This window comes from Lepidothrix coronata, unplaced genomic scaffold, assembly GCF_001604755.1.
Source record: "Lepidothrix coronata isolate B3197 unplaced genomic scaffold, Lepidothrix_coronata-1.0 Scaffold44, whole genome shotgun sequence".
NCBI classification, from domain to species: Eukaryota; Metazoa; Chordata; class Aves; order Passeriformes; family Pipridae; genus Lepidothrix; species Lepidothrix coronata.
In genome coordinates this window covers 2,466,598-2,481,654 of record NW_016690224.1, presented here as the reverse complement: position 1 = coordinate 2,481,654, position 15,057 = coordinate 2,466,598, and the positions used below count along the sequence as shown (strand labels likewise).

Below are 15,057 nucleotides of genomic sequence, written 5' to 3'. Positions count from 1 at the left end.
AATGGGTTCCTAAAGAGAGAGTATATTTAGCTACAAAACCCCGTTCTAGTCAGCTCTCTGCAGCTAAAATAATTAATCTCCCATCACTGTTAAGACGTAGCGGAGCAGATCTGAAGAAGCGAGTGCCGGGATTAACTCTTTGGGAGCAGTTCATGCTCTGCTCGTGCTGTGACACCACAGGGGTTCCTGGGGGTTCCTGCCTGGCTGGGCTCTGCTCAGCTGTGTCCCTGCCATGCCACTGCCTCTCGGTGCCAGTGCTGCACAAGCCAAGGTGTTGGCAGGGGTGTTCTGCCCTGGCACTGCCTCTGGGGTGGTGGAGGGGACCCAGAAGCGATACAGGAGCCCCAGCAGGGATGCAAGAGCACTGGCAGGGATGCAGGAACCCTGGCAGAGTTGCAGCCCAGGTTTCAGCAGCTCTGCTGTGGGCAGGACATTGCTCACAGGGAGTGAGCCAGGACCCTCTGTGCTTTCAGCCCCAACCACAGAGCCCTGGCAGTTCCCGCCACCTGGGACCCACCTGGGCAGGCTGGGGAGGTTGGAATGCCATGGCCAGAAGGGCTTTACCTCTGAGGGCTCCTCTCCCTGACACACTGATGTCCTCCAGCTCCAAGGAGCATCCCTTGCTGTGCCAGCCAGGGGTTCTGTGGGAGTGTGGGCACCACATTCGTGTCCCTTCCTACCCTGCCTTGGCCAAGCACATGCCAGGTGAGGGTGAACAGCCCAGGCAACCCACTGGACACCCCAGAATTGCATAAGCTCTCATCCAGTGGGTTCAGTCAAACTCCCTGCCCCTGGGGACACTGAAAAGCAATTACTGGATACACAGCCCTAAAACATCTGGAGAGAAAAGGTTTAGTCTGATTATAATCACTGATTGTTTCTCTGCCTGGCTATAAATCATTCATGGACTCACTTCCAGGCAGTCACATCCATGCAATATCTGACTATTCAGAACCTCCCCTGTTGTTCTACCTGTCTGCGGTGTGTTCACAGTTTGGTTAGTTTTGATTTCCACTCCAGAAGTGGAGATATGAGGTGACAACGTGATGTTAGAGATGCAGGTGACCAGAGCACCGGTGCTCCCCGGGCTGGGGCAGCTGGAGAGTTTGGCTCCTGTTGGAGCTCACAGCACAGCTCCTGAGCGACTGCAGTGACGGGGGAGAGCTGAGCTGCCTCTGCTCAATCTGTTTGGCAGCTCTTTATATTTCTTTCACAGGATGTAACAGGAATCACAGTGTGGCTCCAGTCCAGGCTCCTGTGAGAGCAGCAGACACTGGCAGCACCTCAAGGTGCATCACTGCCTCTCCTGTAGCAGCAGGGCAGGACACGGCTGGCACTGCTGCTGCCCTTGCCTGCTCTCCTCCATGGGTTTTTCCAGAGGTACTCCAAAAGATTGTTTCTGTAGTACCCCAAAAGTTGCCCTGGGGCATCTCAGGGCAGGATTTGAAGCCCACCAGGTCCTGCCCTTCTTCCTGGGTTGCAGAGGTGTCTCAGAGCAATGAGGATGGCATGGGTGACATCTGGCACAGGGCACACAGGTGTTTTCTGCTCTCCCCACTGACCCAGACAGGCTGTTCCCAACACAGGGATGCAGCACCTGGGATCACATCATGCATAGGGGAGAGGTGGCTGAGCTGGAGCTGCTCAGGGTGAGGGAGTGGGGACAGGGCTGGGGGTTCTCAGTACCCCAGGCTGTGCCTCAGTCCCCTGCAACATCCAGTCCATGCACAGCCCGTTTCTCCCTCCCGAGGGACAGAGTGGGGTCTCAGCTCTGCCTGCTGGGACACTGTGTTGGGCCAGGCATCGGGGTCAGTGTGTCCTGATGATGGTCACAGTTTGCATCATCCCAAAGATCTGCTCTGGAGGGGAAATTTTTCCAGGCAATGCTTTTCTTTGCATTTTCTCCTCTTTGAGGCCATGCAGGAACCGTGCAGGAACTGTACAAGAACCAGTGCTGCCTGGTGCTGCCCGGTGCATGCTGGTGCCCTTGAAAAGACCCTGTTGCACTGCTCTGAAATGATGCAGCTCTAGTGCCTAATGACTCCTGACAGCTTGTGAACGGCCCCGCTGCCGGCAATCAGGAAGGCAGGGAAAGCGGAGGGTTACTGATGGTTGTGGTTATTACAGTTATTGGGCTCCATCGATTATGGGGACGGTCTGTGCTGCCGAGGCTGGCAGGAACTAGGGCACAGCCGGTGCTCTCTGTTCCCATTCCTGCACCACTGCCAGCCTCGTGTGCCCCAGCAGAGAGGGCAGAGCTTGGAACTGCACGGGATGGCCGAGGGATGGGATGTGCTGGGCTCCCAGACGATGTTTCACAGCTTGGAGCAGTGCCAGCAGATGTGATCACAGAACCGTAGAATCACAGAATGGTTTGGGTTGGGAGGGACCTTAAAGCTCATCCAGTTCCACCCCCTGCTGTGAGCAGGGACACTTTTCACTAGACCAAGTTGCCCCAAGCCTCTTCCAGCCTGGCCTTGATGCAGGTTGTCAGCCAGTCACCCCCTCCATTACTTAGTGTTTTCCTCCTAAAAAAGCAATAACCTGCGCTTTGTTGCCGGATCCTCATTGTGTCAGGACAAATTGGGGTTTGGCAGCAGAGCAGCTCCCTGTGCCCATGGGCACATCCTGCTGCACAGATCTGTATGGGAACCACAGCTTCCACCATGCCCCTAGTGTCCAGAGTCTCCTTGCCAGGGATGTGCCTCTGCTCTGGCTCATTCCTTCAGAAACTAACCCCTTTACAGACAAGATCTGCCTGAAATTCAGTTTTTAACTTCTAAAAAAAAATTTCTCACTAAAAATGGAGTTTTTCTGGGGGTGCAGAGCAGCAGTTTGGGGTTGGCACAAGCTTTACCCCTTTGCCCTGCCCCAGACCCTGGGACCATACAGCCCATCCCAGGTCCATCCCTGCAGGGTCCTGGGCTGCTGCTGCTGCTCCTCAGCTCTCACCTCATTTCCAGTGACACAGGTTTCTATATAATTAATTGTCAGCTGTATCAGCCATCAGTGATTTGTGTTTTAAAGATGGCCTGGCAGAACTAATTCCACTGCTGCACAACGCTGTGCTGGATGATGATAACCCATGTACAGCTTCTCCCACGGAGCCTCATGACGAGCTGCTGCACTTTATTTTAATTAATACAGATAGCAAATATATTTTCATTAGCCGTCAGGATGTCAGGAAAGGAGCAGAGTCCTCCTGCATGGCAAGCAGCAGCTTCACTCTTGGGGTTGGGTGCAGCCCTGCTGAGTCCCCTGCCTGGCTCCAGCAACCTCCGCATCCCTCTGCATTCCTCCGCATCCATGTGCACCCACACAGCAATAGCTGGGCAGGCACAGGGCAGAGAGTTTCCTTTCAGCCCAGTATTGGTGGCATGAGGCATTAAATCCTAAAATCCTACTCTGTGGCAGCAGCCCCCAAGGCTGGAGGTGCAGTGTCTGCAGTGGAGCTCCCATCCAAAGCCTCTCCCAGGTCTCTCCTCCCTCTCCAGTGCAGGAGAACATGCAATTACAGAGCACATTCATAATTTCTCAAATTTAGAACAATTAAGCTGGCTCCCTGGTATTTCTGACGAAAGCAGCCCCTTGTTCCCTGAGGAAGTAACAGCCTTCCTTGACCTCTGCTCTATTATTCTGTTTGATTGATCTTGATTATATCAGAAAGGATAATGATAAGCTTTTGGGAGGTGCAAGAACATTGGGAACAAAGAGGTTGGGCGCTTTGCCCAGGATTGCTGGGGTGGTGACAACTGTGCCCAGCTAATGAGGTGTGGGACACCTGCATCCTCTGCACCCAGTGTGGCTGCCAGGGCAGCACCAACACCCAGGACATCCCTGGATTCCCCAAAATGGAGAAAGGGAAGGCTAAAAGTGTGTTGTAAACAAGGAAAGAGGATTCGGTCCTCCAGCTGGACTGTGGCCAGCAGCAGAAACTGTGTCTCTGCCTCTCCCACTCGCTGTAGGGAACTCCCCACCTGCATCAGGGCACCTGCCCAGCGTGGGGATGTGTCACCTTCTCCTGTGCCCACGGGGATTTGTTGCCCCTATACTGTGTTCCACCTTGGAAACAAGCACAAGGATGCTGACAAGGGGCATGGAAGCACATCTCCCTTGTAAGGGACTGGGCAGTGCTACTTTCCTCTACTCTGCCCCAAAAAAATCCTCGAATAGAAAAATCAGAAACCCCACGAACTCAAGTTACATCCTCGTTGTTCATTAATCACAGATGGATTGAGTTAACCAAGAAAGCCTTAAAATGCCAGCTCTGGAGGCTCATTTCTACCCCCAGCTCTGCCTCAGAATGGGTGTGCTGGGGAGGACCTGGACCTGTTGGAGACCATCACACTTCCTAGTGGGCAGCTCCTTGGTTTTCCAGCTTTTCTACTCCCATCAAAGCAGCTTTGGCACCATGTGACACCAGCAGTACCATGCTGGGAAGTGCCACTCTGGCTCAGGGAGCTGCATTGCTACACAAGCCTCTCCAGAGAGCTTTGATGTTGAAATCAGCATGTGGAGAGGGGCTGTGTCAGATGTTCCTTTTGTATTCCTGTAAAACACGTGTGGTATCATTGGTGTCTGGGCACGTTTTCTGCTCACATTATCTTTGTCACACCCTGGTGAAGGGGAAAGGTGGTGAGAAAACACCCAACTCTTCTTCTCAGCAGGTAAAGAATCAGCTAATTATAAAACCCTGCTTGTCACTCGCCTTGGATAAGGTTTTTTCACTGCTGCTATTGTTTATGTTCCTACAGGGTAACCGTAATTTTTAATGTCCTTTTGATAGCAGTGTAGTATGATTAAAAGAGGCATATCTGAGACATAAATCTGGTTTTAAGCATTGCCATTTTGACATGCAATATTGAACACTCAGGGATCAGGCTGAAGGGTCCTGGGCATGCATAAAGTATTTTCCATGAGAGAAGGCTCTGGCCTGTAGCTGGGGATGGTGCTGGGGGGCTGAGGAAGGAACTTTCAGAGCTAAACCCCTGTTTCAGAGGTGATTCTGACTCTGGGATCGTAGCCCTGACTTTAGGCACGTTCCTGCCTCTGCCATTTGCTCAGGCTTCTTGTTTTGATCAAGGATGCAATGCTGTATAATTTAAGAAAGACTTTGCTCCTGAGGCCAGTTTGATGCATGTGGAGTGGAAATGCGGAAAAATACAGCCCTCCCCCACGGAAGTTTGATCGGATACCTGAGCCACTCCAAGAGATGTTGTTTGCTATGACTCAATTCAGTTTGTGCCTTTGGGTGACAATGTGCCCACCAGGAAAACGAGTCACAGTCACCCTGTGCCTCATCCTGCCAGTGGATGGGCTGGAGCCCCTCTGCTACTGAGCCAGGCTGGGAGAGCTGGAGGTGGTCAGCCTGGAGAAGAGAAGGCTCCAGGGAGACCTTAGAGCCTCTTCCAGTGCTTAAAGGGGCTCCAAGATAGCTGGAGAGGGACTTTGGACAAGAGCCGGGAGTGACAGGAGAAGAGGGAATGGCTTCCCATTGCCAGAGGACAGGGTTAGATGGGATATTGAGAAATTCCTGGTAGTGAGGGTGGTGAGGCCCTGGCACAGGTTACCCAGAGAAGCTGTGGCTGCCCCAGTGTCCCAGGCCAGGTTGGACAGGGCTTGGAGCAACCTGGTCTATCAGAAGGTGTCCCTGCCCATGGCAGGGGGTGGAATGGGGTGATCTTTAAGGTCTCTTCCAACTCAAATCATTCCAGGATTCCATGCTTAGCTCTAGCAGAGCCATTCAGCCATATCAGATGGATCCAAGGAAGGAGACTTGGGGGTCCTGCCTGGAACCACAGCTCAGCGGTGCTGGGGAACCAGCTGGGCTGCTGGAGGTGCAGCTTCCCTTTCCTTGAAGGCTACAGGTAAACCCCAACCAGAGGAAGGGAACCCTTTTCGAATTTAGATGTTGTAAAAGACATTTTGCAGCGGAAAAACTGAAAAGCCCTGCCCCTGGGGAGTGGGCTGCAGCTGCAAGGACTCTGGTTTTGCTGCACCCTTCTCTCCCTACCTTTCCTAATGAATTCCAAGAAAGCCTCAATGCATTCCTAAATGGGAACACAGCCTGTGTCCTTCACAGTCATCTCCACAACAAAGCCAGCGATCTCGCCGCTGGCAGCCACGGGCTCCTCTGTGAGCTGGAAACAAAAGCTGAAAAGGAGCCTTTCTAGTTGTGATTAGAAAGCTTGAAAAGTTTGGCTTTTACTTGATATTGCCTCACTGATTTCATCTCCGTGGCAGCTCTGAACCTCTAGGGGAGAGGAGAGCAGCCCAAGCCCCTCTCCAGACGACGAGCACGGATTCTGCTGTGTGAGATGCAGCTCCAAGGGCCCAGAAGGAGCAGGAATGGGAATGTCTGTGCCTGTTAGGATGCTGCACTGGGTTTGAACGCTGAAAGCTGCTTTCCATCCTTATAGAAGGAGCAGCACCATTGCCCAGCAGATGCCAGAGAGTTCGGCTCCCCCCAGGAGAGGACCGCGGGCACCCGGAGCATCCCCACGATCCAAGGAAATCCCTGACCGCTGAAACCATCAGCACGCAAGTGAGCCCAACAGTGCCAGTTATTGTCCCAAAGCCACAGCCACGCCCCACCCCCTCCCATCTGGGGGGGGAAGCATAAACTTGTCCCCCCAGGCCACGCTGCCTCCAGGGCTGCTCCAAGTGGGGGGGATGGGGTGGGGGGGTGGGATGGAGGCGGAGGGGGGGGCTGTTTTGGGGGGTGGGTGTGTGGAGGAACTAAATTTAATTTTTTTTTTTTTTAAAGAATGCATGAGGAAGAGAGATTATTGGGGAAATTTTCTTGGGGAAAAAATTCTGGCACAAACTGCAATACCTCAGCGCAGGCTGGGGACTGAGTCTTGGATAAAAATAAAGCAGGAGGCGGCAGCACCTTCCCGATGACATTCGCTTCCATTCATCTCCCGCTGCCGCCAGCGTGCACAGGCATTAGGAGTTACGTTTTCCTTCACTATTTCTCAAATATATTTATGCTGGGAGATGTTTGTGGAGGTACATCGTGTGCCTGGGGCAGAGGATTAATTCCAAACTGTCACCTCGCTTTTTGATGGGTTTGTAAATTCTGCTGTTGATTTGCACTCGCAGTAAATTGATAAAATCCTCTTTCCAAAAACCTAATTCACCATTTAGAGCTCACCAGGGTTTTAGACCTCATTGGCTCACATATTTATGTAAATATAGTGTCCAGCAGCAGTTTAAAAACTGCTTCGTGGATAATATGGATGCATGATAAGGAGTGGAGGGAGACATGTTTTCTGGTGGGGACTGTGTACCCTGGAAAGGAGCTTTTCCTTGTCTTGGGGCCCCAAATTTTGGGGTGGCTTTGCAGTGGGTGGCTGCTTTGGAAAGTGTTGCCCCAGGATCTTTCCCCTTTGCCCCAGAGCAGATTAACCCCAGCAGTGTTGGGAATGGTCTGAAGTCTCTAAGGATGTTCTCAGGACATTGGACATGTCCACGAGGACATTGCTAAGCTGTGTCTGCAGAGCTCCTGCGGTGGGAGGGGATGTGCTGGTGCACTGGGAGCTCTTAGGGCTCATGCCAGAGTGGTCTGTCAATTTAGGGACTTTGTATCTTTGCAAATGGAAGTTCAGGACTGTCAGGAGTAGCCTGTTTTTTTACTGAAATTGCACTCAAATCAGCATCAGGAGATGCAGTGCCTGTTTCTGCAGATCACTGTGCAGCCCCATCATCATGGAAGAGATGCAGGGTGGCAGAGGGGACATCAGAAGTGATGTCCTCAGTATTGTCCCCCAGCCACCACTCTACCCGAGATGAAGCATCTCATCCACAAAATGTTGCCATGCTCCATTAATCCACCCTAAAAAGTCAGATGGAGATTCTCTCTTGAATTTTAAATATTTTCAGCCATTCTGACTAGCTCTGAAATTGTCCTGACTTGACCGGTTTCCAGAACATTCCCTCACTCCCCCTGTTATTCCTGTGCCTGCCTGCCCACTCCTGCCCTCTGTGCCAGGTCCCCGCAGTGGTGCCCTTGACCACGGGCTGGAGCACGTCACCAAATGTCCCTTGGCAGCCCCAGGGACCAGGATTGCTGTCCCTTCCCTGGGGTCACCCTGCAGAGCTGCCCTCCCAAGGACACTCCTGGCCCCTCAGCTCCTGGTTTTGGCACATCACACACCACTGTGCAAGACAGCGAGACATGAGAATCCTTCTTGCCGAGCAGATGACGCTGCTCCGGGATCCACCCCACAGTTATCCCTTCTGTCGTGCTTCAGGTTTTGGATGCCTTTGCATTTGGCACCAAATTTCCTTCCCAGACTAAAGCTTTGCACTTGGAATCGTGCCTTCGGAGCCAGGCTGAGTGGCCAGGCTGCTCATACGATCCCTCCTCTCTGCCAGAAGCTTGGATTTCGCTTCCATGAAGTCTCCTCGCACCTTCCTGCCGCAGCCATCTGTCCTGGGGTGCTTTGCCCTCACCCCTAGGAAGGAACAAAGAGCCAAACCCCTGGGGGCAGTCTGCCAGGCTTTCTGGGGGTTAAACACCTATTGCATGAATGGGATCCTGGGGTTGGAAAAAGGGAGATTGGTCTGGATAACTCTGCGCTTAACCTTGCAGATCTGGGAATCCAGGCAGAGCCTCCTCACTTTGTGTCAGGAAAGCGCCAGGCTCAGCCAGCGCTCAGGGTTGGTCAGCTGCTCTCCTGGCCTCTTCCCAGGGAAAGGAAAAGGAGGAAAAGGAATAAAAAAAGAGATGGCTGAGTCGGGGCTGTGCTCTGGGAGCATGCCAGCTGCAGCTGCACCACCAGCAGGAGCTCCAGCAAGCAAAAAGAGGGAACAGAAGGGAAAGCAGCTCCTCAGCACCTCAGAAACACCGTCCCTCCCGAGCAAAGGTTGGGAACAGCACTATGTCCATGTACCCACAGCCCTGAGCCCCCTGGCACCATGGGACAGAGCAGTGCAGCAGAGGATCCCCATTCCAGGGGGCTGTCACTCCCCTCTGCACCCCTGTGGCTGGATTTGCGTGCCCCTGTTCACTCCCCATGGACTCTGGCTGCAGCCAGGACGAGGACACTCATCTGGATCCCTGAGTTACAGCTCAGTGCAGCTCCCACAGCTGTGACAGCGTGACGCTAAATCCCAGCAGCACGCTTCAAAGGGCTTGTTATCCTACATCCATGTCATCTAAGGAGGACACGGGGCCAGGAATAATATCTTCTCAAAAGCACTGGTGGAGCTCCCTGCGAGCTGAGCCCCACTTTTACAGCTCCTGGAAGTTCCTTCCTGACATCACCTGTTTTTTGGGGGTCCAGGGGCTGCCAGGGGGTCCTGAGCTGTGCCAGGACCCAGGTACTGGTCATGGCTGCTCAAGCATCCCCCGGGCATAGGGATCCAAGCCAGAGATAACCAAGGCTTGCATTTGGGTATGAGCCAGTGCCATGGGCTCTAATGGAAATCCACAACATGTAACTATCCAGTATGGAAAATGAGTCTCCCTTGCTCCCAGCTTTGCCCCTTCAGTCCCAGGCTCCAGTTAGCTCCTCCAGCTGCCCAGTTCCATGGATCACCTCTGATTTTGGAAATCCTTACGGATGAAGTCTGAAACATAACAGAGCTGAGTGAAAAGGGGGTCACTGCAAGCATTGGAAGTTCATTTATTTCCCTTCTTCACCTTCCCAGTTGTGCAGGTGACCCTGCAGATGTTCTGGATTGGCACTGGAGGGATGCTGGGTGCCCACCAAAGCTGCTCCACCCTCACACAGGAGACAGTCCTGGGGTTCCTTCCATGGGATACAGTTCTTCATGAATTTCCCAGCGTGGGTCCTTCACACAGGCTGTAGTCCTCCAGGAAATGCTCCACTATGGATCCCTGCCACAGGGTCACTCCTTCAGGAACAGGCTGCTCCAGCGTGGGTCTCCCAGGGCGTCACAAGTCCTGCCAGCAAACCTGCTCCAGAATGGGCTTCCCACGGGGTCCCTGCTCCGGTATAGGGTCCTCCATGGGCTGCAGGTGGATCTCTCCTGCCCTGTGGACCCCCACTGGCTGCAGGGGCAGAGCTGCCTCACCATGGGCTGCACCATGGGGCACCTGCAGCACCTCCTCGTCCTCCTCCTTCACTGACCTTGGTATCCGCAGGGCTCTTTCTCTCACATATTCTCACTCCTCTCTGTGGCTGCCGTTTCCGTTTTGCAGGTATTTTTATCCATGGATAGAGCAGGATGTGGATAGAGCAGGATGCGGATAGAATGGGACCAGCCCCATGGGACAGAGCAAGAACATCCTTAACAACTTGTCTGTTAACAAGCTGTGAAAGGAGACAGACAGCCAGGAGCTGGCGGCCTGTCCCTGGAATGAAGGACACCTTCCTTCCCTGAGCACCTCAGCGGGAATGACTCCAGCTGCAAAGTCTTTCTCTCTCCCTTCTCCCGGCTCATGCAGGCTGAGTTACCTGACACTGCATTGGACCTGGGGCTGCAGTGAGAGATGCTGAGGCACCTGCACCATGTGGACCTGCTCCCTGCATCCCATCAATCCAGCATTGCTCACGTGTACATCAGCAGAAAAAGTGATCCTGTGAAGCAGGTCCTTTTGGGAAGGGCTCTGGAAAGTGCAGAATAGAGCTACGAGCAGCAGCTGAAGGGCAGCAACCTGAGTCAGAGATGCCAAACCCTCCCTCCCCTTGGACAGCCCCCCCCGAGCCTTCCCCCACTCTGTTCTTTGCCCCCTGTTTTGGGGGGCACCGGCTGGGGGGTGGTGTGTCCCCATCCCCTCTGCCAGGGCTGGCACCAGCTTCACCCCAAGGTTTCTCCTGGCTTTGAGCCCCTGTGCCGCCCCACAAAGGGGCATGGCCAGGTACTGCCCATGGCCCCCACACTCCACACTGGTGTGGTTCATCCTGGTGCTCACCCCACTCAAGCCCTGATGGGGTCAGGAGGCTGGGTGCTGTTGAGGTGCCAGTGTCCCCCTACACATCCAGTGGATGACCCCCCACAGGGCTGTGGGTCCCTGGGGCCAGAGCAGGGATGGACACATCCCCATCTTACAGAGCACCCTGTGCCTGGCAAACCAAGTGGTTAAAGCTACAAAACTCTCAGCTCTGAATTCAGCAATTTCATACCCCTGACAAGAGTGTAAATCCATCCTGATGGACTGGAAAATTGGAAAGCCAGTGCTCACGCAGCGTTTCCTATAGACATCTCTGAGCTCCTGAAAGATGCACTCGGTGGCAGGCCCCAGTTCCAGCCGTGTCGCCCTCGTCATGCTAATTAAAATAGAGCCTGTGTTTTGTAACAGGATTTCCTTGGAGTGTATTTTACTGATCAGTAACCGCTTTCAAATATTTGAAAAATAAAATCGCATCAAGTAAATAACTTTTGGATTGTCACAGAAGGTTAGTCTGTTTTGAGTTTTTTTGTGCCCAAAGCCCGCTGGAAGCAGCTGCACTCATCGCAGTGACAGAGGATGGAAAATACACGGATTTCTGAGGCTGCTTGTAGTCCAAATCAAAAGCTGCATCTTATTTAATCATACAAAGCTCATTTCATTAAAAAAACAACTGTTTGGACAGAATGGGATAACAAAGCACCCCAGTGCTTGGCACTGAGCATGGAAACATCCCTGCCTGCTGGCAGGATGGGCCATACTCACACCTGCTGACTTTGATGCCCACGTTACCTGCCCAGCAATGCCCTGACACCCCTCTGCCTCATCTGTGACGTACTATCCATTAGCTTCCAAACCCAGCACAATCTGACTTCTGAGGGCTGGATCACACACTAATTTGTTCGGCACTTCCCTTTTCACATGGTTTGCGTTTCCAAGACCTCTGCCTGGCATTCTGGGTGCCAAGGGAGCACACTCAGCTGTGTGCAGCCTGACTCCTCAGCCCCAAATCCTGGTACAGATCCCTCAAGGACAAAGTTTAAAATGTACAGAAGGAAACGTCTGTGACACTGTGACATCTAGAAAACTATACTTAAAATGGCATCTTTGTATATTCACAATGGCAAGAAATACGGGAGAAGTAGACGGCTAAGAGAGACTAATTTCATTTGCTCCTAGTCCAGGCTCTCCCTGTCCTTTCTGCCAAGGAGGAGAGAAGGAAGAGGAGCCATTTGCCATGGCCTCTGATAGCTCTCCGTCAGACAATCCCCATTCCCGATGTCTCCAGCCGCAGAGCCCGCGGGCAGCCTGGCCCTGTGCCGTTATCTCGTTGCTCGGGGTGCTGCCGCGAGAGCTCACCGTGCACTTGTTGCAGCCCTTGCCGAGTTCACGCTCAGTTTTTCTTCCTGCTGGACACACCTGATTCTCTGGAAACAGCCTCCCGTGGTGCTGCGCTCACCACACGGCCAAAGGAATCTCTGTGCCTTGCTGCTGCACTGTGACAACCAGCCTGGGGGGGCCCAAACCCCTCGGAGAAGGGAGGGCACAGATCACGAGGCTACAGAGGAGCCCAAAGCTCAGCACCCCTGACTGCGTTTCTGTTCCCGGCACCGCAGCCTCGGGAAGGGTTTGCTGGTCTCGTCACAGCCTCTAGTGGACACCCTAAACGGGGTATATTTAGAAATCCTAGATCTCCCAGGGGTCTAACTGTGCCCCTGCCATGCCCAGTGACCAGACTTTGCCAGGGGTCGGTCCCAGCCCGAGACTGCATGGGCGGCACAGACAGCATTGCCCTCTCTGCCCACAGCTGCCCACACGCCCCATGTTTGCCCTCTGCATCATTTCACGGTGCTAAACAAATACCCCCGCTGGTGACCGTGCTCCCTGCACGCCACTGCTCCCTGCACGCCGCTGCCCGGAGCCTCCTGGCACAAGTCCCTGCGGAGAGACGTGCCTGTCTTGCCTGTTCCGCTCTGTGCCGGTGGGTGGGTGCGAGCGGATGCCGAGAGGAGAGGAGAGGCTTTCACACCTCCTCTCTGGTGATCTAAATGGCTTCACCAGTGCAGAGCACCAAAAGCCACCAGCCGAGCACCCGATGGGTGCAAGTCATGTGAAATTGGTTGTTTCTTGAAAGCGTGAACTGAAAGAGCAGCAGATGGAGCACAGCAATCTGACTCTGCAGGGTCTGATCCTGCTCCCCCCCCAAGTTGGAGAACAGCATGGTTTGCTGGTCTGGGCCCTAACTGTGTCCCTCTCCACACAGATCAACAACCCTCCAGGCATGTGCAGAGCTGCCACATCACCGCTGGCTCCAGGCTGTGTAGGCAGGAGTTGAGCTTTTACAGCAATAATTCACCAAACCTTGTAAAGGGTCAAAAATTTATCAGCTCCCTCTCTGCCAAGGAAAGAGGAGTTCGGCACGCTGTGTTCTCCTATCCTTAGATTTACGGCAGATCATGCCAAATCCTGTTCCCAGGGAGCTGGGCTGCCTGCTGATGCTCCCAGTGGGACTGGGGCAACCCTCCTGCCTCCAGCACATGAGGCAGTGTGGGAGCTGTGAGCCCCACACTGGGCCTGTGCTTGATGGATTTGCTTCCCAGCTCCTCCAGACCCCCCCCCGGGGGGCTCAGGGACCATCACTGCACTCACAACCCACCAGCAGCTTTGGACCAGAGTGTCTGTGTAACCAGAGGAGCATGCCTCTCTGTGCCCCCATGCTGGAACAGGATGCCAGGACTGACAGGGACTTTGAATCTGATTCCTCCACACATACATGCATGTCCATATGCAGAACACAAATCCATGCAGGTGAGAGAGAAATGCCATCCTCTATGCTCATTTCTGTCTTGCTGCCCAGAAAGGATGGATTCTGTAATACAATCCCTGTCTAGAGAGCTGAGTTTAAGGCCAAAAAGTCAAAGTCATTCAATGCAATCTGAACATGAGAACAGGGACTGAAGAGGGCAGGCAGCATTGCACAACACTCCTGACACCTGGAGCTGGTCGTCCTTGCTATAAACCCCCCATCAGCCCTGGAGGGCAGCCTCGGGCCCCGCACACACTGCAGCACTGGCAGACACCAGCCTCTCCCGTTCTCTCACTGAACAATCCGCCCCGGTAACCCCATCCGGACACACGCTCAAGCCCAGCTGCTTCATCCCAGCACCCCACCAGTGCCGAGGGACTGGATACAGGCACCACTTTTGTCATGTTTAAGCCCCACGCGAGTTTGTGATGACTTTGCCAAGTCACCCGCGAGCACGTCCCAGAGCCTATTCTTAGGTCTGTCATCGCGGCGGTGGGAGCGGGTCTGCGTGGAAACGTGACACACGCGGAATGAACATGCAGCCCCTGGATAAACACACCCCCTCACGGCCACCCCCTGCAAGCCCTAGACGGTGGGACAGGAACACCGGTGGGGACTTGGCAGTGAGGGCTGGAGGGACCCCGGGGGCTGGGGACACACAGAGGACTGCGGACACATCGGGCTTGCCTCCCTGTGGGAGGTAGGCGGAGGGTCCGGCACGGCTCCCGGGAGGCCGCGGCCCCTTTAGCCCTCGGTTCCCCGTTAGAACGCGGTTCCCGGAGCGGCCCCGCTCGGCCCGGGCGGTGGGAGCTGTCCGCCCCGCGGTGCTGAGCCTCCGCGTCCCGCCGGGCCCCGCGCCCGCTGCCGCTGCCGCTGCGCTCCCCCGCAATGCCAGAAGTTTCACCCCGGCCCCAGGAGCAGCAGAAGCTAGGGGTTCCCGGTCGAGGATGCCACGGCCAGTTCCAGCAGACCCTCCCGGTCCGACTCCCCGCTCCCCGTCCCGGCTGCATCCCCCCGCCCCGGGCGGTGCCCACTCCCCGGAGCCGGGAGGCGCTGGGCCCCGGGGAGCCCCGCAGCCCCGGCCCGCTCCGCCCCGCTCCGCCCCGCTTACCTGGGCGCGGGGCCGCGGGGGTGCCGAGCAGCAGCAGGGCGAGCAGGCAGAGCCCGCGGGGCCCCGGCATCCTGCGGCGGACGCGGCGGAGCCTCCGCGCCGGGGCGAGCTGGGCGAACCGAGTCGAGCCGAGCCGAGCCGAGCTGAACGGAGCGGGGCCGCGTCGATCCGAGCCGAGCGGAGCCGCGCCGCGCCGAGCGGGGCCGGGCCGGGGCGGGGGCGGGCGCTGCCGCCGAAGCGGAGCCGGCGCGGGGGCGCGGGCGCGGCGGAGGGCGGACC

General features: G+C 55.1%; 1 protein-coding gene across 2 annotated transcripts in view; it reads right to left on the bottom strand.

Moving 5' to 3' along the window:
- Positions 1–14,855, bottom strand: part of SEZ6L (seizure related 6 homolog like) — a 37,735-nt gene extending 22,880 nt beyond the window's left edge. For both annotated transcript variants that reach the window (XM_017814467.1, XM_017814468.1), the window contains exon 1: positions 14,779–14,855. In XM_017814467.1, the coding sequence (XP_017669956.1) occupies positions 14,779–14,848 (70 nt within the window). In that variant the 5' untranslated portion in view covers positions 14,849–14,855. The remainder of the gene's footprint in view (positions 1–14,778) is intronic.
- Between the last annotated feature and the right edge of the window lie 202 nt (positions 14,856–15,057).